We start from the raw sequence: 19,962 nt of genomic DNA on the forward strand, positions 1-19,962 counted from the left end.
AAAAAAGAATGGCTCTTTACATTGGACACTTTTACTTGTTTTCAAACCACTGGAATAAATTGCCACAGTAAACAAACCAACTCAAAACAGGCTTAAAACAACAGTAATTTCTTTTTGTATAGCTCTGTTAGAACCTTAGTAATAGTTCACATACCCTTCAGATAAACAAACCAACCAGGGTGTGGAGGAGTAGGAGCCACAAAATGAACCAAGCAGTACAAATTAATAACATAATCATACTGGAGGGGGTAGGGAAGAAAACTAACCTAATTACTTTGTGAAACATAACTTGAGTGAATATTGTAAAACTGAAGACAAAAGAACGAAACATGAATGCTGTAGCCTTATTTATTACTCAGAGGGGTATGGGTTAGCAGTTTTTTAAAAAGATTTTTTTATGCTTACAAGAACTGGGGTACAGGCCAGAGGTGCCGGGGGGTGAGAAGATTCACCAGAGACAAAGTGGGAAACAGAACAGGCAGACTGACTGAAATACACTGTTGACGGGAGCAGTGGGTGAGACAGGAGAGGACTGCTGCACCATGTGGGTAGCTTCCTGGCCAGCCAGGGGTCGAACTCATGCTGCAGAGGCCACTGATAGCTTCACAGTGCTGTGCTTAACCCCTTGTGCCACCAGGGAGGCCCCTGGGTTAGCAATTCTGAAGCTACTTTATATGTATTTTGGAATAGAGCAATAAGTATATTGCAGATATTAAGAGCTAGGTTTCTCACTGTTGGAGAAAGAAGTTATCAGTATAAATAAGGAAAGGGCGATGACAAGTATGCCCTGTGGTATTACATTAGAGTCTGAGATGTTAGTATAAACTTGTAGTTTTTAGTAGCTATACAGACAAGATACAAATAAAGATGTGTATATATGTATATGTATACAGATATGTGAAGTTCTTATCTCCTCCCTAGCAACAATGACACCCTGATAGTTCTGATAGTAACGAACATACCTAGCACCCAAATCTTGGTTTTCTTCAATATGAATAATGGTTGATTCCAAGGCTGAGGGAAGGAAAATGCAAGATGAACTTGGAATACATTATAGGGCCAGAAAGTAAGGAAATATTTGAAAAAAGAAAATCATGGAGGAAGGGACTTGTCAAAGGAACTGAAGCACCAACTGAAAGCACTCTTACTTGCTGATACTGAAACAATTTTTTTTTCAAGATTTATTTATTTTTATACAAGAGCTGGGGTACAGGCCAGAGGCATGGGAGGGTGAGAGGATTCACCAGAGACAGAGCAGGGAGCAGAACAGGCAGACGACAGAAATACACTGCTGAGGGGAGCAGCTGGCGCGACAGGAGAGGTCCGCTGCACCATTTGGGATTCTTACCCACTGGCCGGGATCAAACCCACACTGCAGAGTCTGCGGACAGCTTCACAGTGTTGCGCTCAACTCACTGTGCCACTGGGGAGGCCATGATACTGAAACGATTTGAACCACAAAATAAATAATGATAATGTTGGATATAACTCATAGAATAAAATATTCATGAGTACATACTGGTGAATAATTAAATTGATGGAGGAGTGATAGCTTTTCCTTGAAGTGAGTTTTCAATTAATAGAAATGTAAGGAAAGAGGGAATTAGAAAGTTGCCATTTGACTCTCATCACTGTGCTGTTTGTTGGGAACTAATTCTCCTAATGGTGAGTGAAGGTTTGAGGAGAAAAAGGATTTGTATAATCTCAAAGTATTCCCCCATGATTATTTTTAAAACTATTCACTTGTTTTTAGTATATGCACAATATTGTACAACCATCACCACTGTTTAATTCCAGAACATATTTATCACTACCCAAATGAAACCCCATATCCACTAGTAGTCATTCCACAATCCTCCCTTCCCTCAGCTCCTGACAACCATTAGTCTACTGTGTCTTTTGATTTGCCTATTTGGATATTTCACATAAAAAGGAACCATATGGTATGTGACCTTCTGTTTCTGTCTTCTTTTACTTAGTGTAGTGTATTCAAGGTTCATTCATGTTGTATATATCAGTATTTAATTCCTTTTAATGGCTTAGTATTCCAGTGTGTGAATATACCACACTTTGCTTATTCTTTCATCAGTGAATGGACATTTAGATTGTTCACAGTTTGATTATTAAAACTAATGCTACAATGAATATTCATGAACAAGTTATTGTGTGAACATATGTTTTAGTTCTTTTGGGTATACAGCTAGGTACAGAATTGGTGGGTTCATCTGGTAACTATCTTTTTGAGAAACTCAAACTCTTTTCCCTAGGTTGGTAGTTTTCCATGATTTTTGTTTACTACAATGTGAAAAGTTCAGTAGCGATTACTTTCCTTAGGAGATCAAGGCTGATAACACCAGTGGTAAGCTATAGTAACATCACAAACTAAATGAGAACACAGATCATTTCTGTGGTGTTTATCTCAAGGCTTCCTCACCTCAGTTTAAACATGGAAGACACCAGGCAGTCCTGAAGGACTAAGGAATAATCAGTATTCTTGGAGGGTCTCAGGGTCATGAGAGATAAGGGAAAACTGTAGAACTTTGCAGACTACAGGAGACTAGGGAGAAATAACAACCCATGGCCATATGGAACATAAAAGGACATTAGTTGAAACACTGGTTGGGTTTGGAAAGGATCTTTGGTTAATGGTATTGTTAATTTCCCAGTTCTAATAATTGCCTATGACTATGAAAGATATAACATTGGGAAAGTCTGTGTGAGGGACATGTAGAATCTTTCTCGGTAGTTTTCTTGTAACTTTTATGTAAATTTAAAGGTAGCTCAAAGTTAAAAGTAGTAAAAAGTTAAAAATAGTCTCATATTTTATCGCACTCACATGTCTGTAGATGAGCCAGACTTGGCTTACCATGGCTCGGCTCTGTACCAATCTGCGCTTTGGGTCCAGTTCCATGGGTGTCTCATTCTTTTTGGACCACAAGACTAGTGTACTTCTCATGATAATGGCAGAATTCCAGGAGATGAGCAAAACATGCAAGCACATTTTGAATCTCTGTGGCACATTTGCTAAATTCCTACTAGTCAGAGCACATCTTAAGCCAAGTTCAAGGGGTGGGCAAATACCCTCCTCCAGCAGCAGTAGTGGTGGTAGCAGCAGCAGCAACAGGCAGCAATAGGCAGCAAAGGCTGTAGATACAGGCAGGAGGGAAGAAAATTGGTCAAAATAAAACAATCTACCACAGATTATTTCCATCCTGGGAAAAGTAGAAGTTGTTTCCTAGGACTTGGTCTGTAATTGAAGTCAGTGACAGAGAGACCCAGTGGCAGTCAAAACTCAAGTATGAAGTGGCCTTGACTAATTTGAACAGGATTTATACTTAATATGGACAGAGTTTCCTCAGGCTGGAGACTGTCCTCAGGGAACTAATGGTAAGGAAACAAACACTGTAGGCTTCACAGTCCTGTTTGCCTTTCTGGATCTCTGTCTCATTTTCTGCCTGTCTCCTTGCCCTTCCCCTAATTTATAACTCTTCACCTGCTTGTGTCTTTGGTTTTTTGCCTCTGCTCTATTCTTCCACAATGTTTTGGTTCCTTCTCCTCCTCGCAGAAACCTTAGAAGGATGCAGGTCAGAGCACACACTCTAACTTGGCCTTTTTCCAATGGGGTGGAAACCTTTGAAATACTGTATTTTCTGCTGCCTCTGCTGCTGCTCCTGCCATGGTGGTTTCGTGTATTTTAAATGAGCGTAACCTGTATTTTAAGTTAATGCTATTGTGGTTGCTCTTGCACCCTGTGGTGGCTTATGTGAAGGGAGTAATTTTGGAATTTTCCCCAAATAAAATAAGTTGATTCACAAACGATCCCAGTCTCTTCCTTGGCTAGCTTAGCATGGTACAACCTGTTGTGTTCTGAAAGTTATGAAGTCTAACTTTGGTCAAGATACTATTATTATTGCTAGTAGTAGTATTACTTCTAAAGATAGATATTAACATGACTGCTAATTATGAATCTGCTTGCTCTAATAAATATCCTTGTTGGCCTTTCTACACCTCTCTAGATCAATTCGGATTTTATTTCAATTTTATTTTCACTTAGCAAATAATTGTTGGGCATTTACTCTATGATAAGTCATGTGATAGATCTTGGGGATAAACTAGCATTTTTGTTAGCCAGAAAAGTAAGAATATTAAAATATATTTACTAATTATTGTAAGTGCTGTAAAGAAAAGGTTTTTGGTGTTGTAAAAACCTTTATGGGCAACCAGATCTCAAGTGAGGAATTAGCAGAAGTAACCCTTAGTTGAGATTGGAAGGATGTGGAGAGGGAGGCTGAGGTTGGAAAGAACATTCTGGGCAAGGGGAATAGCAGGTGGAATGACTTTTTGGTAGGAAGGCACACAGTTCTTTCATGGAGTGGAAAATGCCAGTGTGGTTTAGAGCATGGGATTGAAGAATGGACAACACTGAAGAGATAAACAGGGTCTAGATTCTAATGAGCCTCATTGGCCAGTGTGAGGATTTTCATTTTGATTCTAATCACAATATGAAGCCATTAAAAGGTTTGAAGCATGAGGAATGACAGTCAGATTTATATTTGGGGGAGCGGGGAATTCATTGTAAAGAACAGTTGAACTGGTGGATAAGAATAGATGAGGAGGCCAGTTTGGAAGGTTGTGGCACTGTCCAGAGAGAGATGGTGATGGTTCAGACAAGAGCCGTGTTGAGGAGGAGAGAGGGAAGAGTATGAATTCAGGAAAAATGTAACAGTGGAAATCAAAAGCTTTTAGAGACAGATTGGGTATGGGCCGGCCATGTAGAGGAAAATATCAAGGATGACCAGCTCTTAGCATTCAGCCAAGAAGCTACTGTATTGTTTTATTATTATTTCTCCAGGTAAAACAGCCTTTCCCCTGATTCATACGGTTAGATATAAAATTTCTGCTAAAAAACTTACCTCTTTGCTTCATGATCATAGGAATAGATGTTGCTAGTTCTTTGTCATTCTTGCCAATATTTGGCCTCATTTCCTCCCAGAATCAAATTTCTCAGCCACCAGCTCTCTTTTCTTATTCCATCCTGGGCTTCTGATGATGCGCTAAGCTAACAACCTCCACAACCCATCTAGTCCTTCTGACTTTGCTTCTCCAGCAGCAGCCTGTCAGTTTCTGTGTCTGATCCTACCCATGCCAGGCTCATCTATTTAGGACTCCCTTTCTTCTCAATCAGGTTCTTCAGTTTTCTGCCTCATTTAACCCTCAATCTTATTCAGGAACTGCTCCCCACCCCCAAGGTTTCCTCACTCTGCTCTGGACATATATATATATTTTTAAATCATTGGAGCATTTGGAATGAGCTTGGGGCTAGAAAGTGGATCATTATGCACATACACTCTGGTGTACTTCTCATTTATTTATTTATTTATTTATTTATTAAAATTTGGAGCCTGAAACATTTGTGTTTATTTATTTATAAGCATTTATTTATTTATTTATTTATACAAGCACTGGGCACAGTCAGAAGCACGGGAGGGTGAGAGAATTCACCAGAGTGGGGAGCAGAGCAGGCAGAAGGACCGAAGTACACTGCTGAGGGGAGCAGCAGGCGGCAGGAGAGGTCTGTGTGCCATGCGGGACCCTCCTCCGGTGGCCGGGGAGCAGCTGGGGATCGAACCAACGTCGCAGAGGCTTCGGGCAGCCCCAGAACCCAGCGCTCAACCGCTGCGCCACTGGGGAGGCCCACTTCTCATTTATTTTTTTAGCCAGATACAGAAACGCCCTGTCAAAGCGGGCTGGCAGGAATAGAATGGCATGTCTTGGCATGGACTTCCCCTGGCAGCTTGATTCTCTGGTGGAGGTACAGTGGTTGGTGGAAGGTGGAATTCACAATGGTCCTTCCACAATTGAGAAAATCTGAGTTCTTACACCATAATTACTGTTTCATGCTCGAGATTTGTCTGATTGTCTGAAAGCACTTGTGCTATGTGCTACCCTAAAAGGAATTTTTTTTTTTTTCAGATTGTCATCCTTTCTTGGTTCTTGAATCAAGCTCCTCAGTATCAGCAAGGTGTTGCCATCCTCTGGCAGGAGAAAGCAGAGTCAGAGTTGAGGTGTCAGAGCAGCTTCTCTGCTTTAAATTATCAATCTCCTGAAGAGCTCTTTCCTGAAATTCTCTATCCCCGTTGCCATGAGTATTCCTCTTTGTATTCCTAGTACATACCACAGTGGCCTTGTATATAGTAGTTGCTTAGTAAATATCAATTGCATGAATGAATGAATGTAACATTCCATTGTAGCATGTGATCAGCTCTTCTGAGTTAGCTAGGAATAGGTTTTGGTTTCTCTCTGGTTCTGATTCCCTGCTTCCTTCATTTGCTATGTTTTCCTGCCTTCCAGCCTCTTCCTTTTTCCTTGTCCCATCTCATAAATGTTAAATGCCACAAATTTTATGTGTTAAGGGATGGCATATGACTGGGGTAACAAGAAAGAGGTAATACAGCACCTGTACTGAGAGAGGGTAGAGCCTCATAGAAAGAGTTTGATTAACTAGCTAAGGGTTTTAGAGTATAAACTTACTGGAATAACAATTTGGAGTTCTGTGGATTTCAGGGGAGGGGATGGAAAAGTGTCATAGTGGAGGCAGTAATGTGATCATGTCCCGAAGGGTGAGTAGATAGTCACCATTCATCTGCACACACCAAAAGGTTTATTGTAGCTTAATTTAAACAAAAGAACTTAAATATGCAGCTTCGAACTAAGGAACTCTGGACTCTAGAATGAAGTGCATGTACCTTTGTATACCTTCTCCCATTCCCTTATTTGATATGATTTAGAAATGGAGTATACGTGAGTGGTGAGTGTGTAAGAGAGAGGGATGGATTCAGGTAACTGAACACAGCAGACTTCATGAACTGGCCTTCATGAACTAATAAGTTCTGTTGACTTGTTACCAACCATTCTATCGTAGTGTCCCAAGGAGGACCTTATACCTCATGAGTGTATACCTTATACCTTACACCTCTCTCTTCTCTGCTTTAGGTCAGGCTGTCCCTGCAGGATCTCATGTGCGGCTAAATCTCCAGACTGGGGCAAGAGAAGTGAAACTCCAATATGAAGACAAGTTCCAAAACAATTTGAAAGGCTCAAGAAAAGGAAGAAGGTACAGTATCAACCCTGGGGACCAGGAGGCTAAGTGACAGCTTTAATATTTTTTAATTCTAAAATAATGACAGTGTAGTGTTTCTTATCCCAATTCACATGCCTTTTTAAAAAATTTGAAAGTGAATAGCCTAGAATTTGTAATAAATCTGTCAGGGTTTTATGGAAGTTTACTACTGTAGTCTTTGGAAAGAAATAGTTTGCAAAGCAAATTGATACTTTAAAAAAAGGCTGTAGGGGGATGCTTAACCTGCTTTAAAAATGAAGCTCTTTTCCCCAGTACTTTAAGAGCACCCATTTGAATCCCAACAATTAATGCACTGATTACAGATGAGTCATCTATTCATTAAAACATGCCTGTTAGGCCTTCTGCTTTGCAGTAATACTTCCTTAGTGAACAATAAAATTGCATTTTAAAGTCTTTAATTCAGAGTAACTTTTCCTCTTGTTAGTCCATATTTATTCTAGTGTAAAAGTCCTTCATTGGTTAGAGGTTGCCTTATTTTTTTAATGACCAGTTTATTTGATTTTGGACAATTTATAGTCCCTATATTTCTGTCCTTTGCTTTGAATTACAAATATTTCTGCTATTGCCTGCATGAAGGAGGAGGTTGAGGTATGAGTTTGCAGGGTCTGTTAGAGTTGTGCAATTTGAATGGTCAGTATAAATACCAGCCACAAAGTTTCTAACACAGGCACCAACAAATTAGGGTCTGTGGGTCATCCTGGGACTGCTGCCTGTTTTTGAATGACCTACAAAAGTTAACATTTTTTTAATGGCTGGAAACAAAGCAAAAAAATAATATTTCATGACTTTTGAAAATTACATGAAAATAAAATTTCAGTGCCCATAAAGTTTTTTTTAATATTTTATTTTATATAATTCTTAACATCAATTTTCATTTTTGCACAATGTATGCATTTTCATTTTGGTTATATTCCCCATGCAATTGCACTCCCTTATTTTGACCCTAATCATTCCTCTCCTCCTTGCCCCCTGTAGTGTGTCTCTGGTTTATAGTTGCTTGTTGATTTTGATTTTTTTCTTTATTATAGTTAGTCTTTTTCCTGGTCCCTTATTTAGGTTTTCTAAATTCCTGCTATGAGTGAGACCATTGGTATTTTTCTTTTTCTTTCTGGTTTATTTCGCTGAGCATGATCCCTTCCAGCTCCATCCATGTTGCTGCAAATTGCATGAGTTTATCTTTTTTGATTGCTAAGTAATATTCCATTGTGTATATATACCACATCTTCTTGATCCAGTCATCTATCTTTGGGCATTTGGGTTGTTTCCATAGCTTAGTTATTGTAAATAGTGCTGCTATAATCATAGGAGTGCAGGTGCCCTTTTGAATTAATGTTTCTGTGTCATTTGGGTAAATACCTAGGAGTGGAATTGCTAGATCATATGGAAGCTCTATCTTTAGTCGGTTGAGGAATCTCCACATAGCTTTCCATAGTGGTTAGACCAGTTTGCACTCCCACCCAGCAGTGCAGGAGAGCTCCTTTTTCTCCACATCTTCACCAACATTTATTGTTGTTAGTTTTTTAAATATGTGCCATTCTCACTGGTGTGAGATGGTATCTCATTGTCGTTTTGATTTGCTTTTCCCTGATTGCAAGTGATGTTGACCATTTTTTTCATATGCCTGTTGGCCATTTGCATTGCCTCTTTGGAAAGTTTCTTTTTAGCTCTTCTGCTCATTTTTTGACTGGATTATTTGTTTTTGTTGAGTCTCATCAGCTGTTTGTAGATTTTTGTGATCAGTCCTTTATCATTAGTATTATGCCCAAAAATTTTTTCCCAGTTGGTGGGGTTTCTCTTTGTTTTGGTTATTGTCTCTTTTGCTGTGCAGAAGCGTTTTAATTTGATGTAGTCCCAGCTGTTTATCTTTGCCTTCACTATCACTGCTTTGGGTGATGTTTCTGTAAAGATGTGCATGTCATGTAGTGTTTCGCCTATATTTCCTTTTATGTATTTTATGGTTTCAGATCTTAAGTCTAGTTCTTTAATCCATTTTGAGTTGGTTTTTGTGCATGGTGTGAGGTAGTAGTCAAGCTTCATTCTTTTGCATGTAGCGACCCAGTTTTCCCAGCACCATTTATTGAACAAACTTTCTTTGCTCCATTGCATAGTCTTTGCTCCTTTGTCAAAGATTAGTTGACCGTAAATCTGTGGGTTTATTTCTGGATTTTCTATTTGGGCCCATTGTTCGTGTGTCTGTTCTTGTTCCAATAGCATGCAGTTCTGATTCTTACGGCTTTGTAGTATAGTTTGAAATCTGGGAGTGTGATACCTCCCTTCTTTTTTTTTTTTTTCAGGAGGGCTTTGGCTATTCGGGGTTTTTGGTGGCTCCATATGAATTTCATCAATAATTGTTCTATTTCTTTGAAGAATGTCATTGAAATTTTTATTGGAAGAGCACTGAATCTGTAAATTGCTTTTGGTAGGATGGCCATTTTGATAACGTTAGTTCTTCCAATCCATGATCAGGGGATGTCTTTCCCTTTCTTTGTGTCTTCTATTTCTTTTAACAGTGTTTTATAGTTTTCTTTGTATAGGTCCTTTACCTCTTTTGTTAGGTTTATTCCCAAGTATTTGATTTTTTTGTTTCAATAATAAAAGGGATGGTTTTCTTGATTTCTTCTTCTTCAGATTTATTGTTTGTGTATAGGAAGGCTACTGATTTTTGTGTGTTAATTTTGTATCCTGCCCCTTTACTAAACCGATTGATTAGTTTAATTAGCTTTTCTGTGGCGTTTTTGGGGTTCTCTGTATATTATCATATCATCTGCAAATATTGATAGCTTGACTTCTTCCTTTCCTATTTGGATTCCTTGTATGTCTTTCTCTTGTCTTATTGCTCTAGCTAGGACGTCCAGTATTATATTGAAAAGCAGTGGTGAGAGTGGACATCCTTGTCTTGTTCCAGATCTTAATGGAAATGCTTTCAGCTTTTCGCCATTGAGAATGATATTGGCCGTGGGCTTGTCATAGATGGCCTTTATGATGTTGAGGTATGTTCCTTGTATCCCAAGAATTTCAAGGGCCTAATCATACATGGGTGCTGTACTTTGTCGAAAGCTTTCTCAGCATCTGTTGATATTATCATATGGTTTTTATATTTCTTTTTGTTGTATTGGATTACATTGATTGATTTTCGGATGCTGAATCATCCTTGTGTCCCTGAATAAATCCTACTTGGTCATGGTGAATTATTTTATGGATACATTGTTGGATTCTAATAGCTAAAATTTTACTGAGGATTTTTGCATCAATGTTCATTGGAGAGATTGGCCTATAGGTTTTTTTTGTGTGTGTGTGTGTTGTCCTTGTTTGGTTTTGGTGTTAGTGTAATGTTGGCTTCATAGAACATAGTTGGTATTATCCCTTCCTTCTCAGTTTTTTGAAAGAGTTTGTGAAGGATAGACACTAATTTGCTTCTGAATGTTTGGTAGAATTCATTTGTAAATCCATCAGGTCCTGGGCTTTTGTTTTTGGGAAGGGTTTTGATTACCATTTCAATTTCGCTGCTTGTAATTGATCTCTTAAGGTGTTCTATGTCTTTATCTAGCTTTGGGTAATTGTAGAGTTGTAGGGATTTGTTCATCTCTTCTAGATAGTTGAGCTTGTTTGCATATAGCTATTCATAGTAGTTTCTGGTTATTCTTTTGATTTTTGCTGTGTCTGTTGTGATTTCTCCTCTTTCATTTGTGATCCTATTTATTTGTGATTTCTCCCATTTTTCCTTTGTGAGCCTGGCTAGGGGTTTGTGTATTTTATTTATTTTTTCAAAGAACCACCTTTTCGTTTTGTTGATCTTTTGGATTGTTTTTTTTTAGTTTCTATTTCATTTATTTCTGCTTTGATTTGTATTATTTCTTTTCTTCTCCTGGTTTTGGGGTTTTTTCCTTGTGCTTTTTCTAGTTCTTTGAGCTTTGAGATTAGGGTGTTTCTTCGAGTTCTTTCTTGTTTCTTGATGTGAGCCTGTATTGCTATATATTTTCCTCTTATTGTTTTTGCTGCATCCCATACATTTAGGAAATTGGTGTCCTCCTTGTTGTTCATCTCAAAGTATTTTTTAATTTCTTCTTTGATCTCCTCATTAGTCCAGTGGTCTTCCTGTACTGTGGGTTTCAATCTCCATGAGGTAGGAGAGTTCCTTGCCTTCTTTTATGGTTTATTTCTAGTTTGATGCCTTCATGATCAGAGAAGATGGTTGGTATGATTTTAATCTTGGTGTATCTGTTGATGTTTGTCTTATGTCCCAGTATGTGATCGATCCTGGAGAATGATCCATGCGCGCTTGAGAAAAATGTATACTCAGATTTTTTTGGGTTTAATGTTCTATAGATGTCTGTTAAGCCCATGAGCTCTAGATCTTTATTTAGAGCTTTAGTGTCCTTAGTTATTTTTTGTCTTGTTGATCTATCCATTGTTGATAGTGGTGTGTTGAAGTCTCCTACAACATATGTGTTTTCTCTGATGTCTGTTTTCAGAGATGATAATAGTTGTCTGATGTATTTTGGTGCCCCTTCATTTGGTGAGTATATGTTAATGAGTGTTGTTTCTTCTTGAGGTATTGTCCCCTTGATCATAATGTAGTGACCATCTGGGTCTCTTTTTATTTTTTTTGAGTTTGAAATCTGTTTTATCTGATATAAGCATAGCTGTTCCTGCCTTCTTTTTTGGTCCATTTGCTTGTAGGATTGTTTTCCATCCTTTTACTTTCAGTCTATTTTTATCTTTTGTAGTTAAGTGAGTTTCCTGGAGACAGCCAAAGGTTGGATTTTGCTTCTTAATCCAGCCTGCAACTCTGTGTCTTTTTATTGAAGTGTTTAGTCCGTTTACATTTAGGGTTAATATTGATATGTTAGCGTCTGTATTTGCCATTTTTTTGTCCTTTCTCTAGTTTTGTTTTGTTTTATTTATTTGCTTATTTGTTTATTTGTTTATTTATTTATTTGTCTTGTTTCATTCTTATTCATCCCTCAGTTGTTTCTGGCTTTAGGACTCCTTGTATTTTTTGGAGTGGGGGTTTAGTTGTAATGAAACTCTGGAGTTTGTTTGTCTGGGAAGGTCCTTATTTCTTCATAGAGGAAGGAAAGCTTTGCTGGATAGATTATTCTTGGTTGGCATTTGTTGTCATGGAGTCTGTTGACTATGTCCCTCCACTCTCTCCTTGCCTGTAGTGTTTCTTCGGAGAAGTCTGATGTCAGCCTGGTTCGTTTTCCTCTGTAGGTTTTCTGTTTCTTCTCTCTTGTCATCTTCATTATTTTTTCCTTGTCTTGGATTCTTGGGAGCTTTACTATTATGTGTCTTGCTGTATTTTTCCTTTCATCATGGAAATTTGGTGTTTTTCTTGCTTCTTGTATGTCTATTTTCAGCTCCTTCTTTATGTCTGGGATGATCTCTTCAGTCATTTCCTTGAATATTTTCTCTGTTGCTATGTCTCTCTCCTCTCCTTCTGGGATTCCTATAACTTTTATATTTCCTTTCCTCATGGAGTCAGATAGTTCCCAAAGTCTTTCTTCATTCTTCTTCATTCATACTTCTCTTTCCTTTTCTGTTTTGGTTCTTTTTATTTCTGTCTTCGAGAGTACTTATTCCTTCTTCCATTTCATCTATTCTGCTATCACTGCTTTTCCCAGAGTTCTTTCGCTCCTCCATTAATCCTTTGATCTCCTGTATTTCTTTCACTTCCCTCTTTAGGGACTAAAATTTCGTTCTTCTGATCATTGATTATTTTTCCCTTATTGTTGTTTTCCTTAATGACTTCTGTCAGTTTTTTAATCACGGCAATATTAAATTCTCTTTCTGGAAGGCTCAGAAGTTCTTCCAAGTCACTGTTGTTGCAATCTGGTGGGTGATTTTCTTTTTGTGGTGTGTCTTTTCCCTGAGGACTTGCTTGGTTGCTTGTAGTTTTTCTTCTCCCTGCTGCTTGCTTTCTAACTTATCCTATGTGTTGGGACACTGTGTTGCTGGTACTGGCCAGCATCTTTTTGGTGTGCTCTTTCCGAGATATCAGAATCTGGTGGTCCAATCAAGTCAAATACTGTTAAACCAGAAGTCCAGTAGGGCAGTGGAACTATGAATATGTTAGTGGTCGCTGTCACAGAATATCTCCTCCTTCTATATTTGTTTGATTCCAAAGGTGTGTCTTCAAGTCCCACAGACTGCTCTCTAGGAGAGGTGGCTGGATTGCTCCCTGGGCTCCAAATCGCTGGATCCCCCTCTGGGCTCCAACTCCCTGCCAGTCGGGGCCTGGCTTTTGAGGGCCTTCAGCTCTCCTCTGGCTGCAGGGGCAGCCCTCTCCCAGTTCCATGTGGTCTTGGTTGATGCAAAGGTCCCTATTCTAAAACGGCGAGTTGGAAGCGCATTTTCTGTGCCCGTGGTCTGCCCTGGTGGTAGCTGCCAGATCCCCGTCAGGGCTCCGACTGCTGGCCAGATGGGGCCTGGCATGAGGGGGCTTCCCAGCCCACCTTAGGCTGTGGAGCCAGCCCTCTCCCAGTTTCGAGCAGTCTTTGTTGAAGCAAAGATCCCTATTCTAAAATGGCGAGTCGGAAGCACACTTTCATGTGCCTGTGGTCTCCATAAATAAAGTTTCATTGCAATATAGCCATCCTTATTCATCTGTATATTGTCTGTAGCTGCTTTCTTGCTACAGTGGCAGAGTTGAGTAGTTGGGACTATAGCCATAAGCCCTGCAAAGCCTAAAATATTACATTATTCTTACAGTTGCTGCCCCTGTTTTAATACATGTTAGTATTGGGAATCAATTATGGATTGAGTGGAGTTAGTGTTACTTTGTACTTTGTACTAAAATTACTTAATACTTTGATTTTTTTTATTTTAATAATATATTGCAGTTGGATATGAGTCAGAAAATGACCCAGTTCTTACCTGTCGTTTACTTGACAGAAGGAACATGTTCAGATATGAGCAGTTTTCATTGCTCAAGCCTTGTATTGTTATTGAAAAGATAAAAGATAGAAAGATACTTGGTCTCCTTACTGTCACCCCAAATTGGGAGGGAAACTTTATCTTACCCCATTTCTCCAGATGTACCTACATGGTCCAGATCATATAATGATTTCTTTCTCACAACCATCTAAGAAAGAGTCACATCTCATTTTGTAGCACCTGCCAACCCATCCACCTGCTACAACACACACATACACACATATTTCATTGTCTCAAAATACTTTGTCTTTTTTTCTCATCAGAACCAAGTCTTATTTTCTAGATAAAAACCTGTGGGTTTTTTTTTTTCCTAAGAATATTGAAGTAGGAACTTCATTAATTTGGAATTTTGTAATTTGGTTTATATACTATAAGAAGTTATTTTTCTAATACTTGATAGTAGATCATTGGTCAAAGAAATTATTATTTTGTCTTTTTAGAATAGATAGCAGGGCCCTCCATGTGGTCTGTGGAAGACATAAGAGAAATATTTGTCCCCACTCTTGCTTTTTCACTTGTCTCCTTTGGGGTATTTCTGAGCCTCTGCCTTAGAATGGCTTCCAGGCCTTGCTGGACATGTCCTCTTCCTTCTCCACATCCATACTCAATGGCAAACCTGTGTGATCAGAAACTCAAAGGTAATGACAAGGTAGTATGGGGGTTCGGGGTGATGAGCTCAGTGAGCCTCTGGCTGCCTTTGCTGGTGACTTCCTTTCCTCCTCCTGGGTTGTACCTTATCTTATGCTCTTCCATTTCTTCTTCACAGTGTTTTCCTGACTCTTTAGTACTGGAATGGGAACCCGTGCTAATGGGCAGCGCTTATATCCAGAATTGTTACCGTAATTTACCTATCTGCTTATTTGGGGGGATAAGACCCACAGCTTTCCATCAGATTGTCAAAGAAGTTGGTGATCCCACAGATTTAAGAGATTCTGAAAGATGGAGATAGTCCATTAAGCCTAATCCCTAGCAGCCTATCCACTAGTCCTGTTGGATGTACTTGAAGGTGCTATTTATTGAAATAGAAAAGATTGGCAATGGGACAAATTTATGGAGAGAATAATCAATACCTATGCTTTGGACGCAATAAGATGAAGTTGTACGAGAATCTATTTGGTACTCAGGGGAGAAGTCTGGGATGAAGATGTAAACCTGGCCATCATTGCCTCATAGATATTTAGAAGGAAGCAGTGGGGAGAGTAGCATTAGAGAAGATTGTCTAGGATTAATTCTTAGGCATTATAACATATAGAATTAAGGTAGGAAATGAGGAACCAGCAAAAGAGAACAAGAAGGAGTGAGGACAGGAAAGAACCAGAGGGTGTGCTAACAAGAGTCCAGGAAAGCTTTGGACAGGTGGGCATCAGTGCCAGCACCTCCAAGGAGGGAGAGTAAACAGGGTAAATGCTACAGGTAGAGGAACATGACGTGAGTGAAGAGTCCGTTGAAATTGGCCATCAATTATTAGTGATTGAAGAGCAGTTTTAGAAGAGTTGTGAGAACAGAATCCAGATTAGAGCAAACAGCCTTGTAAATAGCTGAAGGTGAGACTAGATAGTGAAGACAGTGTATTCATAAAGTGTTAGTCTGAATGGGAGCAGAGAAGAGGCATAATAAATAGAAACCATGAGGTTAAAGGAGTATTGGTGTGGTAATGGTTTTAATTTGATCAAAGGGAGAAATTAATGATGCAGGCAGGGTGGGAGTGATAAAATTATGAGTATTAAAGCTTTTGAAAGGCAAGTAGGATATGGAGTATTAGTTTAACTAGGCATAAGGATACTGTCATCTTCTGAGGTGAAGGTTGGTTTATAGAGCTGGTGATGGCAGAACAAGGGGATTCTTGGTGATGTCTAATTTTGTCAGTGAAGAATCAATTGAGAATACCAACTGATGATGGTTGTTTGTGTGAGTGTGTGCAGGTGCACACACCTGCGTGTGTGTGTGTGTGTAGTTGGGTCTGAGAGTGAGCAATGATGGATGACCTCTGAGAATGGGACTTATGACAGTAAATAGATAGTAACACATATTGGGGTTAGTGCTGACCAAGTCTTAGAAGAGGAAGTAGATAATCTGTTTACACTATGCCCTAAATAGAAATGGTTCCTGACTTATCATGGTTTGACTTAAGATATTTTAATTTTATGATAGTGTGAAAGCAACACGTATTCAATAAAAACCATACTTAGAGTTTAGAATTTTGACTTTTCCTGGCCTGGTGATACATGGTATGATACTCTTGTGATGCAGGGTAAGATCAACTAGCCCCAACTCCCAGTCAGCCATGCTAGCACAAGGGTGCACAATTGGTTCTCTACAGTGTGCTGTATTACTAGCTTTTTTTTTTTTTTTTTTGATACTGTGCTTTGTGTTTTTATATCCCACTATATCTATTTTTCGCTTTCAGCACATTTACTAAATTACATGCAATATTAAGCACTTTATTATGAAATAGGCTTTGTGTTAGATGGCTTTGCCCAACTGTAGGCTGATGTAAGTTTATGAGCACATTTAAGGTAGGTAAGGCTGAGCCATGATGTTTGGTAGATTAGGTGCAATAAATGGATTTTTACTTAGATGAATTTTTTTCAGCTTAAGATGGGGCTATAACTCCATCATAAGTCAAGAAATATCTGTCCTTAGCATTCCCTGTTAGGAGGAAGTGGAGGGCCATGGCATCCCCATGCATTTGGCAGTGGATAATGCTGTGTTGAGAAGGATTCTTCTACTTTTTAGGCTTGTTATGATTTGAATGAAATGATACTTTTAAGGGATTAACACAGTGCCCAAATCAGGGTTAAGTGCCCAATAAATGGGAGTGATTAGTTATTAATTCATTTGAGACTGAAGTTTAAAGAAGACAAGTGCTTTTTTCTCAGGGCCCTCAAGGGTCTGTAGGTTAAATCAAAGACTGAATAAGCAAAGCTCTGCTAGCATATCCCTTTCATGAGAGCCAAGGTCTGCTAGGATCTTGGGCTATGAGACTTTCTTATGTGCTCATCTCACCTGGAACAGGGCAATTGAATATCCCCTCCCTCAACCCACCTCTGATATCTCTTAGGTAATCCTTTACCTACCTGCAGCTGGACACTCTTGTCAGATGCAGTCCACATTCCACACTTCTCTTTGTCTATATCACACTTTTTCATACTGAATAAGAATAAAAATTCTTCCTCTTACTCATTTCATTGAACCAAAATGAATGCTAGTGGCTTTTACCATCCCCACTACCCCCATGAATGCTTTCTCTCCAGTCAGGAGGAATAGCATGGACTATTTGGGAAGTTTCTGGAAAATATCACTCTATAGTCTTTGCTAGGTTCCTGAGATAACATCCATGTTGGGTTTCTTTCCTCCCTTTTCTTGGAGGCTATCTGTGAAAGGTAGCTGGCCTTGATTCTAATCCTTGGTATCTCAAACTCATGTCTTTGTCAAGTTGACACATCAAAGGGAACTTTGTCAAGTTTCCTTCATCTTCTCTGACCAGGGATTGGTCATACAGATGTGAATGTTTATAAACTTTTTGTGAAGCCAGGCTGGCTTGTCAAGTCAGGGACATGCTTGGGAAGCTCAGTTCCCTGCTGGTCCCTTTCCTAGAAGAATATGAATACAGCACATGTTATGTGTATGTGCCCATTGTCTTTCAGCAGGTTCTGCTGTGGCACATGCTGAGAGAGCAACATTGCACAGATTTTCCAGGCTTGTTTCTACCTGTGTAATCCTGGTCAGCCTCTGTGTGACCCATCCATTTCCTCCTTTTTCATGAAGTGTCTTATTTATAGCTGTGTCTTTCCTCCTCATGCTTCAGATAAGAAGGTCACCTTATTGGGCTTTTGGGTGTCTAGAAGAAAGATAGAATAGTGGTGTTTGGGTTCCAACTGGCCTTGTTTTGCTTGCCTTGAAGTGCCGGTCACCTGGGCAGGGGGTGTTTATTTTTTGGGGAAGATGGTACTTCCCTCCTGACTCTCAACTTCTTTTTGAACAGGCTAGACATCAACACCAATACCTACACATCTCAGGATCTCAAGAGTGCACTGGCAAAATTCAAGGAGGGGGCAGAGATGGACAGCTCAAAGGAAGACAAGGTTTGTGATAGTCTTTCTAGGGGTTAGTATATATCTGCTAAATGGCCTTGAAGGGAATCACTTTTTCCTGAAACTTTTGCAATAAACATGGGATAATAATAGCAGTATTGTTGTAAAATAATTTAAACAGCAATTGATGCCAAATAAGTGGCCCATTATAAACCATTAAAAGAAAATACCTGGAGCATATCTGTCATCCTTTGGTTAGGACTGAATTTCCTATTCTATGTTTGGGTAAACTGTGACACAAAGCAAAGATGCCCATACTTTCCATTATCACAGATGTGAGTGAGGAGAATAGAGAATAAAATTCTGAAATCCTCACTTACACTTTGATTAGACACCAATGTGTTCTTAAAGGATAGAGAGGCCCGGGTCCTTGTCCTCTTTTGAACATACAGCTAATGTACCTTGACCATGATGGTGTCAGCAGGAGCTGAACAGAGAGCCTGAATTTCTACCCTCTGCTCAATGGTGGGAGACTTTTCTCTGCTTCTTCTGCTGGTTTAGTAGCAGCAAAGACCAATTGTATAGTCTGTTTTTCTACCACCCATATGGTGTTAGAAAGAGAAGGCAGACTGTTTCTCTTGTTGAAGTAGTATCAGCAAAGAAAAAGGAGGGAATTTGAGAACTGCTCTCTGCTGGAATATGCCCAGATTTTTAGATTAGCCTCTGGGTAATCTTAAAAAAACAAAGAAAATATATCAAAATAACACTACAAAGACTCTGAAAACTAAAGTGTCATTGGAGTCACGGCCACACAAAAATGCTAGAACCGAGTACATTAGACCTAAACAGTCTGACTGCCTTCTGAAAAGGGAAGTGCAATGTAGGATTCAGAGTCACTTATTCTTTAATACACAAAATAACTAGGTACAATAAAAAAATTCACTCAGCAAAACAAGAAACAAAAAATTACAACTTGAATTGGGAAAGACAGTAGATGTCAACTGTGAGATGACTCAGTTGGAATTATTAACAAGGGTTTTAAAGCAGCTATCATAAAAATGTTCTGGTGAGCAATTAATAACACTTAAAATAACTGAAAACCTCAGCAAAAAAATAGGAGATATAAAAACTACCAAATGGAGCTTTAGGACTAAAAAATACAACCATTAAAAAAATAAAAAGCAACGGGCAAACTCTATGTCAGAATACAGATGAGAGAAAAGAATTAGTGTGCTTAAAGACAAAAATTAGTCTAAATAAAATAGATTTAAAAATTAAAGAGACTCGGGGAACCTGTACAACTATAACAGAAGATCTAATGCTTGTATCATTGAGTCTCAGGAGAGGAGAAAGAATATGGGGCTGAAAAAATAAAGAGATAAAGGTGGAAAAATCCCCAAATTTGGTCAAAGGCATAAACCCAACAGATTCATGAAAGCAAAATGTACTGCAAATAGAATTAATCCAAAGAAATCAACACATCAACATATTACAATCAGATTTCTGAAAACAGGAAAATCTTGAATGCAGTTAGACAGAAACAGTGCATTATCTGTAGGGAACAATGATTGACAGTGGACTTTCCGTTTGACACCACAGAGAGCAAAAGTATGTGGAACAACATTTTCAAGTGCTGACAAAGAAATAGTCTCCTCAGAATTCTATCGCAATGAAAATATCCTTTAGGAGTAAGGAGGAAATCAAGACATTCTCACACAAAAGAAAATTAGAAAAATTTGTCACTAGAATGACTAAAGAATGTTGTCCAAATGGAAAGGAAATAATGACAGAGAAAATATGGAAATTGATGATGGGAGAAAGAACAAAATGAAATCAAAGGGGATGAAAGAA

The 19,962-nt window shown here is 38.8% G+C and overlaps 1 protein-coding gene across 9 annotated transcripts in view; it reads left to right on the forward strand.

The window, feature by feature from the left end:
* The window catches only part of SIL1 (SIL1 nucleotide exchange factor), a 212,886-nt gene that overhangs the window by 119,164 nt on the left and 73,760 nt on the right, over positions 1 to 19,962 (forward strand). For all 9 annotated transcript variants that reach the window (XM_054694345.1, XM_037509198.2, XM_037509197.2 and 6 more), the window contains 2 exons: positions 6,994 to 7,114; positions 18,063 to 18,162. In XM_054694345.1, coding sequence (XP_054550320.1) covers positions 6,994 to 7,114; positions 18,063 to 18,162 — 221 coding nt within the window. The remainder of the gene's footprint in view (positions 1 to 6,993; positions 7,115 to 18,062; positions 18,163 to 19,962) is intronic.

This window comes from Talpa occidentalis, unplaced genomic scaffold (genome assembly GCF_014898055.3).
Source record: "Talpa occidentalis isolate TD23 unplaced genomic scaffold, MPIMG_talOcc4v2.1 talOcc4.13, whole genome shotgun sequence".
NCBI classification, from domain to species: Eukaryota; Metazoa; Chordata; class Mammalia; order Eulipotyphla; family Talpidae; genus Talpa; species Talpa occidentalis.